General features: G+C 44.1%; 1 protein-coding gene across 1 annotated transcript; it reads left to right on the top strand.

Moving 5' to 3' along the window:
• Positions 1 to 595: 595 nt before the first annotated feature.
• On the top strand, positions 596 to 8,079 carry LPAR3 (lysophosphatidic acid receptor 3). The gene is made up of 2 exons (XM_030953633.1): positions 596 to 1,331; positions 7,730 to 8,079. Exons 1-2 carry the CDS (start codon positions 596 to 598, stop codon positions 8,077 to 8,079), a joined length of 1,086 nt encoding a protein of 361 aa, XP_030809493.1.
• The last annotated feature ends 10,305 nt before the right edge of the window (positions 8,080 to 18,384 follow it).

Here is an 18,384-nt window from a genome sequence, read left to right as displayed (position 1 = left end):
TAACAGATATGCACACAGAATATATACGCCTGTAGTATCTTATATACATATATTTTTACATTTATTAATATGTAAGTGAAAAACAAACAAAAAAAATTTTCTGCAATGGGTCTTTTATTGCTTAGTCAGAGTGGAAGGGTTATGATTTATACTTCCCTATCCCAACTGGCTACACTGAGAAATGGAAATAATGATGGGGCTGTGGCTCAAACATGGGATTTCACAGCAAAAATGGCTTGGCTGTTGCTCAGATTTTCTCCATGACCTCCAGAAAGTAATTTTTTCAACTTCCACTTTGTTGCTTGTACAGTATGAACGCTTGTGCAAAAGAACTGTGCTGGAATTTTTTAAGTAGGAAAATATTTTTAAATTCCTGATTCATCCAAGCATCATGCACTCTGGTCCTCCAGAATATCTTCTGTATCCACCCTGTACAGTTTGATTTTTTACTTAAGGCCTGCAAATATACACCCTCTCGTGTCCCTGTCCCCCAGAAAGGAAGGTATGGTGGTCGAAGCAAGGACTATTAGCTAATTGTCAATCTTCTTTCTTTTTCCCTCCCACCCTCCCTAGGATGCAGGGGCTTTAATCCAGGATGAACGAATGCTACTATGACAAGCGCATGGACTTTTTCTACAACAGGACAAAGACGGACACGGCGGATGAGTGGAGAGGACCGCAGCTCATCGGTGTTCTGTGCTTTGGCACCTTCTTCTGCCTCTTCATTTTTATCTCAAATTCCTTGGTCATAGCAGCTGTGGTGAAGAACAAGAGGTTTCACTTTCCCTTTTACTATCTTCTGGCCAACCTAGCAGCTGCAGACTTTTTTGCTGGAATCGCCTACGTGTTCTTGATGTTCAACACGGGCCCGGTGTCGAAGACGCTGACAGTGAACCGCTGGTTCCTGCGCCAGGGTCTGCTGGACACCAGCCTGACGGCGTCCCTGGTGAACCTCCTGGTCATTGCCGTGGAGCGCCACATGTCCATCATGCGCATGAAGATCCACAGCAACCTCACCAAGAAGAGAGTCACCTTCCTCATCATTTCCATCTGGGCCATTGCTATTTTCATGGGTGCTGTTCCGACCTTGGGCTGGAACTGCCTCTGTGACATTACTGTCTGCTCATCCCTGGCACCCATTTACAGCAGAAGTTACCTGGTGTTCTGGAGTGTCTTAAACCTGGTTGTCTTCTTCATTATGGTGGTGGTTTACATAAGAATCTACATGTATGTCCAGAGGAAAACCAACGTCTTGTCCTCACACACTAGCGGGTCCATCAGCCGGAGGAGAACCCCTGTGAAGCTTATGAAGACTGTCATGACTGTCTTAGGTAAGAGACCACAAACCGTGCTGGGCAAGGCTGGCAGCGCCAGTGAATTGGTTTGTGTTAGTTTGGTTTAGTTTTTATTTGAAACAAACCAACAGAAAGCTCCACAAAAATTGCTCAGCCCTCCTAACACAAAGAAACCTCACTGAACTTTTAAGTGTTGGAGGCATTTAGACTTCTGTGTGCTCGAGACACTGAAAGAGCTGTCACACTATGCAGAAACCTGAGACAGAGGACTGGTCAACACACAGAAGAAAAGTGTAGGTGCCTTGTTACAAAATACAAATTTTGAAGGTAAAGGTTTTTGGCTGGTTTTTTTCTTTGTTTTAGTAGGAAGATACAAAATCACTTTGGAGAAAGGCTTGTAAAGGTTTATAATTACTTAGAACATTTTCAAAATAATGTTTTTTAATATTTGCACGAGGCCATGAGCACTAATGTTAGGTGTCAATGATTTTCTTTGCACATCTTCCTCTTGGCTGTTTCCTGGGCATAGAAACTTCTTCCCCCTGGAAATGCACCTTCCCTGGGAAAAGGAGAGAATGGCTTGTGGGTCTGTGACTTTGATAGAGGTTTGCTTTTCAAGGGAAGGATTCACCTTCATTCTGTGGATATTGCATGGTGCAAAGTACTTTTAGATAATGATGGTACAGTCTAGCCTTAGATCTCTAAATCATAACATGAGATTTGCCCTGGGTTCTAGCCTAAAGGCACTGTTGATACTTGAGCAACTCAGATCACTTCATCAGGGAATTGTGATGTAGTGCGCATTAAATTAGAGATGAACAGATCAGGTGACTGATCCTTAGAACAAATATCAGCTGTAGCAGTAAATTTTCTCCAGAATTACTTGAATCTGAACAATATATGTCCTGGAAAACAAATATCATGCCAGCAGGGCTCCAGATGGAACTGGGGATACACTGAGACATTTGTGAAGCTGGGCTCAGGTGCTGGTGGACTCTAACCCACAAATATGGCTTCACTGCTCTAACAGCTGTTCTGAGGTTGGATGAGCCAGTGCAGCAGAGCTGGAGCTTTTGGGAAAGCTGGTGGTCATGTATACCTGGGACACAGGTGTGTCATACTGCAGCATGGTAGTATTAGAGAGTTCTGAGAGAAAAGTGTAATTTTTCATGGAGGTAGGACTTGCCAGGGTAGGAAGCTCAAGCTGAGGACACTTTCTTTCCCTTGCAGTTTTTGGATGCTGTTTGCACAGTCTGGTATCTGATTTTATTGTTTTTTTTTTTCCAAAATAATATTGCTGTGCTGCATAACACCTTTGTCTACCAATGCTGTCGTAAAGAGCTTCAGAAGCTGAAATCCATTAAACTTCACAGTGCCTGACCTTGTAAAAGAAAGTGGACTGGTAGTTCAAGCATGTACAAGGTTCTCACTTATACTTCTGTGTCTTCTGGAGTTGGCTTGTCTACTGCCAAAGCCTTTTCCTTCTAAACCATCCCTCAACTGTTCTTCTCTGAGAGTCAATTTGGTGGCTGTTCCTATCCCTCTGCCCTTGACTTGCAGGAGCAAGATTTGATCTTTTGCCCCACCTGAGCTCCTGTGCAATGAAACCTAAACCATCCACCTGGAAGGAGAAAATCCCTGCACAAAAACTCTGAATTGCTCCAAATATGATCCTGCCCTAATGCATAGGGATGAGTAGACTGTAGTTCACTGCTGCATTGGGAAGAGACAGAAAACAGAGCACTTTTTAAAAGCAGTTCTCTGAGCATTTCTGTTGAAGGCAGGACTGCACCCTCCACCCGATGTGGGAGTTGGAGGGACAGGGGTGGTGGCTGCCATTCCCTCATCCCTCAATGTCCTTGGTATTTCATTTCCTAGGGAGTGGGGCCTTAGGACTATGGGTTAATCTGAAGCTCAGCATTAGCTTCCCCTAACTCAGAGCATATGGCTTTTCAGCCATGAAATTGAGCTATAATTCAGGCAGAAAATTTAATGTTATTGTGTGCTGGACTAGGCAAATTTAACTTAGCCTGAGTGCTGCTTTAGAGATCCTAATTTTGTATATTTACTTTGTCAGTCAGAAACAAAACTGAAACAGAGCCTGCTTCCAAAGAAGTTAAATTAGTGCTGGTGTTGCTGGGTGTACAGTCTACTTCAAGCTCATAGGTCAGAGGAAATGTATCTTGGCATGTTCCTTCATATCAGTTCTCCAAATTTTGACTCTGAGGGGCTTTTTATAACCATTTATTTCCAAGAATGAGAACTTATTTTTTTTAACAGTTTGAAATGTGCTCTCCTGGCCTAGTCATTCAAGCACTGTATGAAAAATGCATTAAAAAACAAATAGCTTGTTTTCTGGACTTTCAAATTAGCAGGAGTAATTGGATCACTTGGTCACCAAGTGACCAAAGTGATTCTTCCAAAATTCTGCTTATAACCACTGATGCAAGAGCCTAGAGCTACATGCAGCGCGTGGGTTTTGTCCAAAGGAGTTATTTTAAATGTTTTTTTTCTGAAATATCCAAAAATGCTTTGGAGTACACAGCTGATACCATCTTAACTAAAAGGCCATTCCGAGATGCTGTGCTGGATAATGCATAATAATCTCCAATATTCTTGCTACCACATGTGCTCTGTTCCTTTCATGGGAGATTCAGGACCAAATCCTGCTGCTCTGTGGAAGGAGGCTGTGTGTAGTTGGGTACTGCTGGCATGCTGCTCCTCCCAGCTTCCTCCTGCTCCCTCCTTGGGAAGGCTGGGCTGTGCCTGGCTGCCCTTCCAGCAAAACATCCCTGTCCTCTCTGGGTGCCCCCCTCCTGTGGCCTCACAGCTGAGACTTGGGGGAATTGAGATTTTAGTGTCATTTCATGGATTCCTGGTGACCACAGCTTGTGGTGGCTTTTTGCACCATCCCTTAGGCTTCGAGGGTCCCTTCCAGAGGCTGGGAGTCCGGTCTCTGTCATCTGCATATTCCTGCCATAACCCCTAAAACAGTCCATCAAGGCATAGGAGTAAGGCTTTCCCCTTGGCATGCTGAAACACAGGGTGTTATCTCGTTGAAACTGGAAGATGTGAAACCAGGAAAAAGGGGATAAAATCCCCTTGGGCTGACCTTGTGGCACAATCCCGGCTCAGCCTGTGACTGCAGCTTTGAGGAAGAGTGGCTGCACATGTGTGGGTATGTGATTTTCAGGTGGTTGTGTATGTGGTAGCTCCTCTGAACCTGGCAGTGAGATTCCTGCTGAAATAGAAGCTTTGCAGGGGATGATTTTCAGTTTCAGTGAATTTATAGTTTAATTAGTAACTTACTGTTTTAACTTGGTCACACATGTGGCATTGGCATCTGGAACCTACTGCACTTTTTCTTTCTCTCAGTGTTGGCATGCTCAGGGACAGCCTTGATGTGCAGGAGTTTATGAAATGATGCTGTTGAAGGACCAGTAGTGCTTCCAGACCCACAGGAATTAATTTTTAAACAGAGATGATGTAATCTACAAGAAATTCCATGGTTAAATCTAATGGAAAGTCCTCAAAGTAACCTTGAGGCATTGTGATCTCCCATAATCTGGTGAAGAGACTCCAAGTTGTTCTAATCTATGTGGAGTCAGGCTGTATTTCATGTCACTTTTGTGAATTTTAATGAGTCCCAGAAGTTAAATTATTTTTGGAGTGTGTCACTTTGTCAGGGAGGGGAGCTCCTATGGGATAAATATTCTGCAAACAAGAAAATTGCCGAAGGGCTGAGACTAAGGTATATTTTTATGCTTAACCATGGCTCCCTCTGAAAGCCTGGTGGTAAAAATAACAAAATCTGAGCAAGGCTGCGAGTCTGAGACGTGCCTCACTTTCATCTCTGTGGTGCTAAGAGCAAAATGTGTTTTTGATAGAGTCAAAGCAGCAGCTCCAAGAAAGCATTATCCAATAACTCGGACACTGCTTTGCCCTGTCCTTGTTTTTGGTCATGGGAAATGTGTGGAGACATGCCTGCAGGTGCCTTTTATCTTCCCTTACTTTTGAAACTTTTTAGGGTTTTGCTTGTTTAGATAGACAGGGATACATCCTATGAGTTTGTGACTAGTCCTGCCTGCAATCTTGGGTTCTGTTTGAAGGAGAGATTTCTGTGTCTTTTGTTAAATGTGCCTTTTGGGGTCTCCTTCCCCTCCTGCTGGTTTCCCTACAAGCATGGTTGCACCTTGCACTCTTTATGGTACAAGCAGTCAAAATGCTTTCAGTGTCTGTTCTAAGGAAGGTTTGTTACCATCTCAGTTTCTGCATGGAGCTGGTGGATTGGCAGCTTTGCCAGTGACCCTTGTTAGTGGAAGCTCTGTGTCTGAACACTTGCTGAGACACTTAACCAGGCACAGTATTGTCTGGGCGGTTGGGTTACAGCACTTGTTAAAACTGATGGGATTTGCTGGTGAACCCCAGGACAGCAATTCTGTGCCGTGTTTTGTCCATTGTAGATGATAAGAGAGAGCTGGTGCCCTGCTCACAACTGCTTACTCAGCAGTCAGGAGCCAAACCAGTGTGTAGTACAGAGACTGACCAGGGAAAACAAGTGTTGTGGTGGCAGCATGCAGCTCCCAATGCCAGTGGGCAATGGAGGAATGTTACTGATGTTGACCAGTATCTCAAAACTAACACCATGAAATTAGCACTTAGCATCACAAAAATCTTGGTACAGCAGAGTAGAAAATGCAGTTTCTGAAGAAAGTGGTCTCTTGCCTTTCTATTCAGCATTGCCTAGAACAGAGTAAATCAGCTGAATTTTGTCTGTAGTCCAGGAGCAAAAGGTTGCAGCAGGATCCACAACATCTTGTCCTGATACATTTTTCAGCAACCCTAGTTCTTTGTAAATCACACAAATCCCCTTAACATCCCATTATGGCCTGCCTGTCATATGGGCAATACCCACCCCAGTCCTTGATGTGTCGGTGCTGCTGACCCCAGCCCGTGTGTGCAGCACTGCTGGTGGCTGCCTGGCTGCTCCTGGGCACTGCCAGGCTCCCTCCCTCTGCTGGCTTCCACAGCTTGGAGATGGGAATATCAGCAGCTCTGAAAAGATGAGGTGGACTTGCTTCTACCAAAATTGTTGAACAGATATCCACATCCCCAGAGAGCTTTTAGGCATATAGATGCTATTATTTGTTGAATTATTTTTTTTCTAAGCTCCAAAATGGGGAAACTGTTGTGATAAGTGGTTGGAATTTCCTTGGTACATTGTTCAAACTGTGACTGCTGGGCAGAGTTGTAATTTTCTATTTCTGTATGTCAGACAGCAATTGTGGCTTGTGCTAAGTTAGTATTATCATGCAGATGGCTACTCCTTCCCTGGGCTCTGGGCAAGGGATCACGGGGTGCAGTGCAGGGGGGAGACCAAGGGGCAGATGGGGCAGTGCAGGGCCCCTCTCCAGCTGGTGGCTGAGGCTGCATTTGGTAGCAATGCTACCCCTGCTCCCCCTCACTCACGGTGCGGGTGTGCAGGAACACGGGGAGGTGCAAATGCAATGTTGAACTGCCCTCTAAGCTGTGGTTTTAATGCTTTCTTTGCGCTGTGCTCAGTCTAAGATCTCTTCCACCTCATTCTCCCTTTAATTTTTTTTTTGCCTCTCGCAGAGTTTTCTCTTCCCCCACCACTAAGCACTTACTTCCTCATACTTTTTCTGTTTTGCTTTTGGTTTTTTTCCCCACCCCTTCATTTCCCTTCGCTTCACCTTCACCAATTCATCTATTTGTTCCTCCTCTCTTTTCCTGTGCAACTAAATTTTTTGCCTGCAGCTGAATTTCTGTGTGTGAGCATGCAGAGCCTGGGAGGGAGCAGTGGAAGGAGGTGGGCTCAGCTCTGACAGGGGAGCCCACAGTGCTTGTGTGTTCTAGGGAGTGGCACATCCTACACTAGCTATGGGTTTCCCAGCCAGGACATGTGGAAATTGTGTGACACCTGTCTTATTATTTGGCACTGCAGAGTCAGCTGTGGGGTGGCAGGAGACTTGTCTCTTTAGATCATATTATGGCAGTGGTGGAAGTGAACCACTTGATATCTTCTCCTCCAGTACATGAAAGAGATGAAATGTGTTCCAGTGCCAGTTCTCTGCTTTTAAATGCTCCAGGGCTCTTGTTTATTTATCAGCATGGATAAATCATTGTTGTGATGACCTTTTCCATGTGTGTTTGAGTTGATGCTGTCAGCAGCTCAGATTCTTGCTCCCTGCAGTCTTCTGAGAGCTGCCCTGCCTCCTGCTTCGGGCTTGGCAGAAAAGCTGTAGCAGATATAACCTTGCTACTGTCATTAGAATTTTGTCCTCTCCTGCTCTTCTCATTTTTGTGTAGAATTTTGACAAAAGCAATAATCTTGTAAGATATTAAACACTCCAAAAACCCTAGACGTTTGAAGTCAGATTTGGTTTTCTTTTTATTGTCTCCTATATTTCTAGGTGCCTTTGTTGTCTGCTGGACCCCTGGCCTGGTTGTCTTGTTGCTCGATGGACTGAACTGTACTGACTGTGGGATTCAGCATGTTAAAAGGTGGTTTCTTCTCTTGGCCCTGTTGAACTCTGTCATGAATCCAATAATTTATTCATACAAAGATGATGAGATGTGGGCTACCATGAAAAGGATGATTTGCTGCTCCTCTGAGGATAGGAGCCAGGAGAGACGATCATCCCGGATCCCCTCGACAGTTCTCTGCAGGAGCACGGATATCTCGGGCCACTACATTGAAGATGGCATTATTCAAGGGACAATTTGTGGAAAAGGAGATCTTGGTGACAAAGGAAACTCCTGAGCTATGCAAGGGACTGACTTGGCTGGAAAAGGAGAGGGGGAAGGGAGAGGTTTTGTAAGAGGAGATCGACTGGCAAAGCTAGTAAACAATATATCCACTTTGTTCCAGAACCTCAACTCCAGTGTTAACAAAAGTTCTTATAAATAATTGCCTGATGGAAAAACACTTTGTAATGAAGAAAACTTTCTGTACTGCCATCCTTTTTGTCTTTCAAGTACATGAAATTGTTTTTTCATGTGAATGGAATAAATACCTCTCAGAGACTTCTTGTGCATGGAAACAAAGTGTAAGCAATGTAAGGACACCCTCCTTAAGCTCCTATAGAGAGAAGAAACTTGCCTGACTGTGCAGGTTTGGCATTCATTGAGTATTTATGTTTTGAGTAGTTTCTGTGCATCTTGAGGAGGATTGCCGGCCTGGTTGGAGAGAATTGTGACCTGTTGTCTTGGTTTGTGAATTTCATGAAATAGTTCATGCTTACCTCTTCTCTTCCTCCTCCTTATCTTGCTTTCAAAGTAGGTAGTTTGATAGTTTATTAAAGCTATGCCAGAAACCTGGCTGTGATGGGAGAGCCAGATCAGGCATCAGTGGGTGTGAGTGTCTGACCATGGACTGTCAGGATCTGAGAGTACAGAAAGCACAAAAGCCATTATTTCTTCCACAGTGGGGTGAGTGCTGCAGGCAAAGACAGTGCACTCTCTGCTGCTGCTGTGTGGGCAGGCATTGAAGGTGGATTAACAGAAAAGCAGTGAGGCTGTGCTCTAATGAGCTCTAATGTGCTCATTTTTTACTTCCCTAGACAACATCAACTGGGTGTGCTCACTCCTCTTTACCTGCTGTGCCACTGAGAGAAATGAGATCCAAAACTCTGGTTTACAAGGGAACTTTGAAGGGAAGTTTAAATGCCCATATGTCCACACTCAATCAAGCTATTTAAAATAGAAATTAATTTACAGGCGAAAAAAGCCTGAAATCAATTTAAGCTCCTACCATAGTACAGTATGCATTGATTGCCAGGCCTTGTCTGGACCCCATTTAACCTCTGATTTGCAAACAAATCTTACTGAAACAGGTACTTGAGGAAGGGGCCATGAAGCAGCAAGCCATGGAGAGCTTTCAGCATTGTGACTGATCAAATCTAGTGCTGATGCAGCCGCAGCCAAAACAGCTGGAGTTTGACTCATGGACTACGCTCTAACAGGGTCCAGCAACGCAGAGCTCTATGGTAAACTTCTTCTATTTAAACTTTCAAATTAAAAACTGGATTGTAGTTTCTCAGTGCTCTGAAAGGCTGGTTCATGCTGCCTGGTTTCAATGGCAGTGAACTCCCTGTTGCCATTTTAACTTCAAGAGGAGTTTCCTGTGTTGTCTCCTAGGGAAAGTCTGATCCCTAGCATCAAGGCAGGTTACCACAACCAGAGGTCACTTTGAAAAGTTTTGGAAGTTTTGGCCACTTGGAATTATCAGAGAACAGCACGAAGAGCCAACACCAAGGACATATTTTATGAAGCTGAAAGATAAAGCTCAGCTGCGGTTTGGACAAATCCTTCCTTTGGTGCCACTTGCATATGGATATCTGGACTGTGTTGGTCAAAACAGAACCAGCCCCTGGCTCAAAGGCTGAGCAGGGGATTTGCAGAATGCCCTGGGGGACTTCACAGCAGCCCTTAGCATATCTTGCAAGCACAGTAAGGCCCTGTTCAGAGAGCTCTCCCATAACATGCTCATCCCATCCCATCTGGTAGGGATGTGCCCAGTATTCGAGGTAGATGCTGTATTTGAGCAACGCTAAAAATGTTTACACATTTTTTGCTATTATAATGCAATTTTTTGTGCAAATACTACTTCACTGCTCTGGTGTTCTGAAAAGCATGTAAAGTGGTGCTTTGTAGAGGCGGTGGTGTGGTGGGTTGAGCCTGGCTGGAGACCAGGTGCCTACCAAAGCTGCTCCATCACTCCTCTCCTCAGCTGGACAGGGGAGAGAAAAAATAACAAAAGGCTCATGGGTCAAGATAAGGACAGGGAGAGATTGATCACCAATTATAGACTTGACTTGGAGAAAAATTAAGTTATTACCAATCACATCAGGGTAGGATAATGGGACATAAACCCAGATCTTAATACTTTCCTCCCATCCTCTCTTTTTCTTGGGCTTAGCTTTACTCCTGGTTTTCTCTATCTCCATTCCACAGTGGTGCAGGGAGACAGGGATTGTGCTTGGTTCATCAGTTGTTGCCACTCCTTCCTCCTGATCATGAGGTTTCCTCAAACTCTTCCCCTCTCCTTTATGGGGTCCCTCCCACAGGAGACAGTTCTCCTCAAATTCTCCAATAGGATGGGTCCCCCATGGAGTCACTAGCCAGCAAACCTGCTCCAGCATGGCCTTTCCATGTGCTCACAGCCTCCTTTGGGCATTCCCCTTCTCCTGCATGGGATCCTCCATAGGCTGCAGGTAGACCTTTGCTCACCATGGGCCTCCAAGGGCTGCAGGAGAAGCTCAGCTCTGGTGCCTCCTGCCCACCTTGGTATTAGCACAGTTGTTTCTCTCACAAATTCTCACTCTCCTCTTCAGCTGCATTTGCACAGGTTTTTTCCATCCATCTTAGATACATTATCCCAGATCTGCTGCTAGTGTTGCTGATGGACTCAGCTTTGCACAGGGGTGCGTCTGTCTTGGAGCCAGCTGGCATTGGCTCTGGCAGGCACAGGGAAGTTTCTGCTGTCCACTCACCAAAGCCACCCCTGTTTCCCCACCCCACGCCTCTAGGGAAACCTTGCCCTGCAAAGCCAGCCCAGGTGGCCTTGCCAGGGCCCAGCATGCAGGCAAGGCACCCCTGTCCCTGCATCCCTGCAGCTACTGCAGTGCACAGTTGGTCTGAGCTAGGCTGAGGCTCTGTATGCAAACCTAATAGAAAATAAAATGGTACTTCAAAATGAAAGTCTTGTTTGGCCTCCTGTTTGAATGGTGATGGAAAAACAATGGGGAAATGTTGTTTCATGTTACTGTGGGTCCAGGTGGGGGTGGGGGTTGTTTTAATAAAATTTTCCTATTTACCAGCAGTACTGGCCAGTGTATTGCTTGGTTGAATCAGGCACTGAAGAGAGCTTCGATGAAGATCTTGAGCATCTGCAGCAGGGGAAAAAACATTAGGTCTCTCCTTCAGAGCTTGGGATTTAGGATGCAAAATAACTACCTGTGCATGATATTTCCAGGTAAGCAGGAAAATGTGACTTCTGTGAAGGTGAAGGGCTTAATTTTTTTACAGCACTTCATCCAGTGGACTCCTCATCTGGGTTAAGGTCTGAGATATGTTACCAATCCTTCTGCTACAAGTCAGTGGGAGGGTTTGAGGTCTCTATCCTTTCTGTTGTCTAATTAAGAAAAAGAAAAAAAACCCCAAAAGCCTGCAAACGGGTGCTTGGAGAATGGTACTATTTGCAGTGCCATGCCCTTTGTTGCTGCAGAATGCTTCCCTTGGAGCTGCTACATTCATGGTCTACTGCTATAAATTGCAATGTGACATGAGTGGAAAAGGAAACTGATGTTGCATCAAACTTTCCTATGAACTGCTACAGCACAGGCTGTGTAATGTTTCCAATATCAAACTGTCTAAACATCTACCTACTCACAGAGCAGGGAATTCCTTATTAACTCCATAAACATTTGTCAGAATAATTTGTCTCAAGGAAACCATTAAAGCATTATTTACACTTCAGTAAGAAAAAAAAAAATAATTAAAAGAACGAAGGGCAGTTGGCGAAGGCAAATTCTGCAGGGTTCCTTTGTTCCCTTTTGCACTGATATCCCCAAATATCTGTATCAGTTAACTTGGCATGTGCCTGCTCCTATTTGTATAAGAACATTCTGCTGGGGCAGACTTTAGGGTGAACACTCACAGAAAGCCCAGGACATTAGCTCATGGGAGGCAGAGGAAGGAAAGGGAAGAGTTACCATTAAGTCAGATAGTTATGAGATTCTGCATGTTCCTGGTGCTGCTGGAGGTCTTTCTGCATTTGAGAGCTGCTGTGTTGCAGGAAGTAGCAAGCAGATCCTTCTAAGACAACATTTTCATAGCAATTATGGTTTGAAAACCTTTGTGATATTCTCCTTTTCTCTCTCCAGCTGCTCCCAAACCAAAGTTACTTTTCCAGTTGATCATAGGGTCCAGGAAGAAACGCTCCATGGCTTTTCCCAGGGCAAAGATGTATGGTCTGTCCTCTGTGATTTGCTCTCCCATAAAGCCTGTGTGGTCACAATCATTAGAGATGCTTTTCAGAGAGCTGTTATTAAAAGCTGGGAACAATGAGGTTTTATTTTACACGAGAGATCTTTTGGATCTTTCTGGATAAGCAGCTAGACTGATCATTGTTTAATGGCTGTGTGCGTGGGAGAGAAGTTTCCCTGATATCTGTGCTGTCAGTTTGACCTAGGTGGTGTGGGTGATGAGTCCCTCTGGGACAGCAGCCAGACTGCTAAAGCTTGAGTGCCTCTAGAGCACGATCCTTCCAGTGCTTTGGGGCTGCTTTGCCATGACTATTTTTCCTTCTGTATAGGTTTTTTGTGAGCCTTTATTTTCAGTAATTCCTGCAGACTGGTGAAATACATCTGTATTTGTGCATATGACAGCTTGTGTGTGTATTTGAACTGCAATAATTACTGCGGCCCTGTGATGGTGCCTTTCTCTGATCAGATCTTTATACATATTTATATATATTTTCCCCTTAAAACTCCCTCCCAAGTAGCAGTGAACTATAGGAGCAATACTTCTGATATGATTCTTTCACAGTTTGAGTGAGCTCTGCACAAAGATTCTAAGCTATTGGTTAATGGAAGATTAGAGAGGAAGGGTCCTTTCAAGCTTGACATATTTCTTATGCTTTTTCCCTATGGTTCTGACTACAGGTAACCATCCAAGCAGATGCAGGGAAGGATCAGCCTTTGGTCCTGCCCAAAGCAATGGCTGCTTGCAACACTAGAGCCAAAAAAAGAAAATATATAGAAATGTTAAAAAGAAGAAGGCAGGGACCTTCTGTTATTTATCCCTATAATTCTAATTAAATCACTTGAAGGAAGTGATCCCATTTTCCCCCTTGCTCCCACTCATGCTGGCACAGTGATTTGTGAGATCATATTGTGAACTGTAGGAGGTCTGAAAAATAACCCTGGATGTCACATTTTGCTAATAACTATAGAAGATTTTTTTATTTGTCATGAGCCAGCAGCTGCATTATTTCCTCTGCTTGTTATATGGAGTCACACAGATGATTTTTTTTCTAGAAATATTTGTGAAACACAGTCTCCCTTAAATGCTATACTTCACAGTGACTAGGCATGCTTCTATCAGGGAAAAATAAATCCATCTGGAAATGAGGAATTAGGTCATGATAGTTCCTCCCCACCCACAAGTTCTTTTGGAAGACAGGGAATTTAGACTCATTTGCTTTCAGCCATGATTCAAAACATCCTGCTTATCTTTCAAGTACCATTTGGTCCCTGGCTTCTTTTGTACACATTTTTATAGCATTGAGAGTGTTTTTTCATTACAGCAGGGAGAAGCATCTGTTTTCTTCCAACCCACTTAGAAGTGCTACTTTGCAGCTCACAGGTATGCTGCTGTGAATTTTCTTGTACGTGCATCCATGCATCTCCTCCTGTGGGAGCTGAAGTGAACCAACATTTAAACCACCCTCTGCTGTACTTACCACAGACAACTGTGCTAGGCACAGCTTTCTTTTCTGAGCTAGCCTTTACTAAAATCCCATTTGTGCACTTCAGATTCTGATATATGGCCCTGTAAGAAAGTCAACATGCAGAATAAGAAATGCACAAATCACTTGTTAATCTGTTCTGAGCAATAGCTGTATGTAACTTAAATGTTAATTTCATTGAAATCCTAGATATGGCCTGACTTCTCTAAAAGAACCCCAAAATAAATGAACAAAAACTCCCATTAAAATGGCTATGGCAAGCAAAAAAACCACACCAAACTCAACATTATGCATATCTGTAGGCCAGGAGTAAGTCAGCACACTTACCATCCCTTTAGTTTCCCTGACTTGTTCTGAGATATATGAAAATAAGGAATTGTTGTTTCTGAGCACAAGTAATTTTTTAGGGGTTTGATATGTGATCTCCTGAGGATGTGCTTCTTCTCTAGACAGGTTCTTTAGCTTTCCTGCTAGAGCTTCTGTGGAAGGTGGTGGGATACTGGCCTGGGAACATTGTTGTATCACCCATTATTTCATTTCATATGTGCAATTGGTAAGAATATATATCTACTATATTGTCCCTAAATATTAAGATTCTTTTGCTTATGCTAAAGACTCTCACAGTTCTGTAGCACTAATTTTATCCCCAGGTTCCATTTGTATTTATGCAAACAAGTGCTTGGTGTGTTTGCTTTACTTAGATTTCTGTTGGCAATATGCTCAGTTGCTAAAAGATGTCAAAATGCACAGAAGTGAAAAGGCTTGATCTCCAGAGATGGAAGTGTTATTAATGCTTAAATGGCTCTATTCAAGTCCCAGTTAACACATCAGTTGTTATGAATGTTAGTGTATTGGCTTGTGCAGTGCACTCTGTGATGCTGGGCTGGCATTTTCCCACAGGTATAAACGAGTTAATTTAATGAGAAATGGAAGGGTTTGTGCCTGTAGGGGTAAAAGGCTGGTGAATGGTGAACTTGCAGTTGCTCACCCCCATGTTTTAACTCAGTGCCACTGCTGCCAGTGGCCCCTTTTCTGTGAAAGGAGCCCTGTGAGCGTCAGCAGCTGTGGGGTGAAGACATTTGTGGTTTAGATGGAAAGTCCCTGCTGTATGGGAAACTGTCCCTATAGCAAGAGGCTGGCTGACAAACACATCAGCCCCTCTCAGACACAATTACTGATTTTAAAGAGGAGACATTTGTGCTCGTACCCACAAATTTACAATATTGGATCACGTCCCAAATTTGACCTACATTGTTGTGTCCTGTTTTCTCCTTTATAATCTTTTTGCACATTCCATGTAATTTTTTGTGTGTTCTGCTTTGTTTTTCAAAGCACAGATTAAAGCACACTTCTCTCTAAACAAATAAATTCCAGCAGTATTGGGTCCTATAGCAACCCTTCAATTTCACAGACCAGAGAGCCACAAAAAGAAGTAAAGATGGTTGAGCAGGGATTTTAGTCTTGAGTTTTTGCAAGGTCAGAATACCAAAAATAACAAAAATAGTTATGCTTGCATGTATTAGTTAAAGATTTTGGAGAAAAATACTTTGCCAAAAGAAAAGGAAACCCTGAGCTTATGGCTGATTTTTTGCAGTGAAAATGTGAGTTGGAAGTTCTAAACTTTTAAATTGTGAGTTTTCTGGGCAACAGAAGCAAAGAAATCTGTTTTCTGATTAGTTTCTCTGAACTGGATAGAAGCTGCCATGTGCATTCATGTCCTTCCCAGCACGAGGGGATGCAGGCAGGAGGGAGATCTCCTGAACCCCTTCCCCCACCCAGGCCCATGTTTCTGTCTCCATGGGCTCCAGGAGCCTTTGCTGATTTACAGAAACAAGACCAAGGCCAAGGATGGAGGAACTTCTGCAGAATACAGTGTGAGCTCTGGCAGAAGACTTTCTGTTAAGTGCTTGTGCCTCCTGGCCCCAGTGGTGGCTGAGATTGCACCATGCCCCTTGCTTCTCTGGAGCAGACTCTTCCCCCCAAAACCTGTTGGTAAGGCAACACCTTTAAATCTCTGCTGCTCAGCCGAGTTTTACTGAAAGTGAGTGATGATTTCAAAAATTTCAAGGACTAGTCAGGCAAAAAGTGGCATACTGCCCATGCCTCATTCCATTCAGAAATCAGGATAAAAGTGTTTTATGGGTGCAATTTTATGCTTGCCTGTGCATAGGTGAGGACTTGCAGGAAAACGATGAAAGCCATCTCCAAAGCGGCTTCCCAGCAAATGCCCAGCACCCTGATATCCCATCACTGCTGTGCCTCCAATCTTTGCACCCAGTCAATGCCAGGAAATCGCCAGTCTCCCATCTTTATCTAATTTGTAGTCAGCAAAATTGTTAAAGAATTATTGAGGTGAAATAGTCTTGGCTCCTCTCTGCAGGAGTGTGAATATGGCTTCTCCAAAAGGTAGCAGGATGACTTGCAAGGAGCTGTGAGTCCATCTGTAAGCACAGAGCTGTATGTGGAGGAAAATCAGGCTTCTGTGGTTGCTCACCTTGTGTATGGTGTGCCTACTTTGTGATGCCTGAGGTTTTGCAGTGACTTGAGGATTTACCTCTGTGTGAGTTCTGAGACCTTTCATTTGGTGGAAGTGGTTCAAATGAGCCAGAATCACAGAGGGATTGACATGAGGGGGCTCAGGGGATGCAGATGGTCACAGGAGATGCCCAGTGCAGAAACTCTTCTTATTAATGAAATCTGCTGCTACTGACTCCTCATTGCGCTGGTTGTGTACCAGCTGGGGTTGTAAGTTGTGGTTCTGGTTGTTTTTGTCTGAATGGGATTGGGTCACTGGAGCTGTGGGTGTTCAGTAGCTCAGTAGCTGTGGGTGTCTTGCTCAGTGGCAGCAGGACCAGGTGCTGGTGTTCAGTGCCCTGACACAAGGGTAGGAAGCTGAAAGGAATATTAGGAGGTGACACCTTAGTATCTCAAGGGATTTAAGCCCAAATGGCTCACTGAGGGTTTCTAGAAAGGAATCCCTGGTGGATGACAATTCACTTCTCTCTCCCCTCCTGTCTTGCCTTGTGTCTTTTCTCACCCTTTGCAGCAGCAGTACAAGCTTCAGAGCTGAAGTACAAAACCTTTTGGCCAGTCAAATGAAATGTTGATTGGAAGAGGTGCCAGGGATGAGATAACACTCGGATTTGGTATGAGCAGTTCATCCTCCCTGAGGCAGTCAGACTGAATATTTTGGCTTGCTACAATAATTTCCTGTGCACTGATAACCACTGATTCAGTACAAATGGTAGTAACAGGCTCCATCAGGAGCTGTCCTGAAGGGCTGTTGATTCATTTAATCCCACAATGAAGATTGAGTGAGCTATTATTTCGAAAGGCAAGCTGGATCCAGCATGTATTTGTATCAACACGCCAGAGATGACACAACCAGAGTGCCTCACCCAGCCCAGCAAAGTAGGGTTTTGCAAATGTTTTATTTGGTCTCCATGTTTGGCCGGGAGACAAGCAACACTCTTTTGATGCGTTGTTTCTATGAGCAGTACCCTGGAAACATTCTCTGTGAGAGGGTGGCACTGCTGTGTTCTGCTCACTGGATTTCTGTGCACCTTCCCTTGTGCATGGGTTCTAGTGGGGGATGTCACTGTGAGAATAAGGACCTAGGGCTCCTGGAATTGCCACAGTGACTGGGACTGCTTGCCCACCAAATGCAGCTGGGAGCTCCTTACAGCTCCTGCCACACTTTGGAAGCAGGGAACGAGAGCCCGAGGGTGGCCTGCAGCAGGAGCCCTGGTGGTCCTGGCCAGACACGGCGCAGTAGCTGCCTCCCACCTGCATGTGGGCTCTTCACAGGCTCCCCGTGACTGCTGTCCTGGGAGAGCCCACAGGCACTCAGGCATCTTTCCAGGTATGAGGTTTAAATTTTTACCCTTTAGTTTTTAAGGAACTTTTTTGACATGGTCAAAGTTGAAGAAACTGGAGCTTTCTTTTATCTAGGAGTGAAGTTGAGTCAGCTTTGCTTTGCCCAGTTTTATTTAAAGACCATGACTCCTGAAACATTACTCATGAATGCTGTTATTGCATTATCTGCTTTTCCATCTGTTAGATGCCATGGCCCCAGCAGCACAAATACCATAACAGTAGCAGCTGTCAAAGGTCTATTTAGGCATCTTCAAAAAGTAGTAAAACCTGATACCACTGAAGATAAGCCAAGTTTTATTACAATAAAGTTTTCTTTGAGTCCGATTTAAAAATGTTACTACTTAGAGCACCTCTGGAATTTTACTTTTGATAGGAGGGAGGTTGTACTATCTATTATTTTAAGAACAATTATTTGCTTATTCCTGCTTTAAACAATGTTGTGTTATTGTTCATAACCCATGTACAAATATATAACCCTCTGTTATATCTGCCTGCAATGTTCTGTTTGGTTGCTTCTCAGCTCTGGGAGTTCATATAGGATAAAAAAGGATCACTTGGGCCAAACCCGTGTCTCTTCTTCTGGGTAACCCCCATGACTTCATGACAAATCAAAAGTCTAATTATAAGCACAGCTTATGAAGCAGGAGATGCCCTGAACCAAGTCCTGTGTATCACTCAGAAATGTAAAGTTACAATTCTGTAGTGAATTGTGCATTTAAA

Source organism: Camarhynchus parvulus, chromosome 8 (genome assembly GCF_901933205.1).
Source record: "Camarhynchus parvulus chromosome 8, STF_HiC, whole genome shotgun sequence".
In the NCBI taxonomy this organism is placed as follows: Eukaryota; Metazoa; Chordata; class Aves; order Passeriformes; family Thraupidae; genus Camarhynchus; species Camarhynchus parvulus.
The sequence above is the reverse complement of the archived record's forward strand: the minus strand, read 5'-3'. Positions and strand labels throughout refer to the sequence as shown.

What these genes read in the sequence shown, in the direction of transcription:
- LPAR3 (XM_030953633.1), top strand. Translation starts at nt 596, where the DNA reads ATGAACGAATGCTACTATGACAAGCGCATGGACTTTTTCTACAACAGG. An exon ending in GACTGTCATGACTGTCTTAG is followed by an intron (nt 1,332 to 7,729) that starts GTAAGAGACCAC and finishes CTATATTTCTAG; the next exon opens with GTGCCTTTGTTGTCTGCTGG.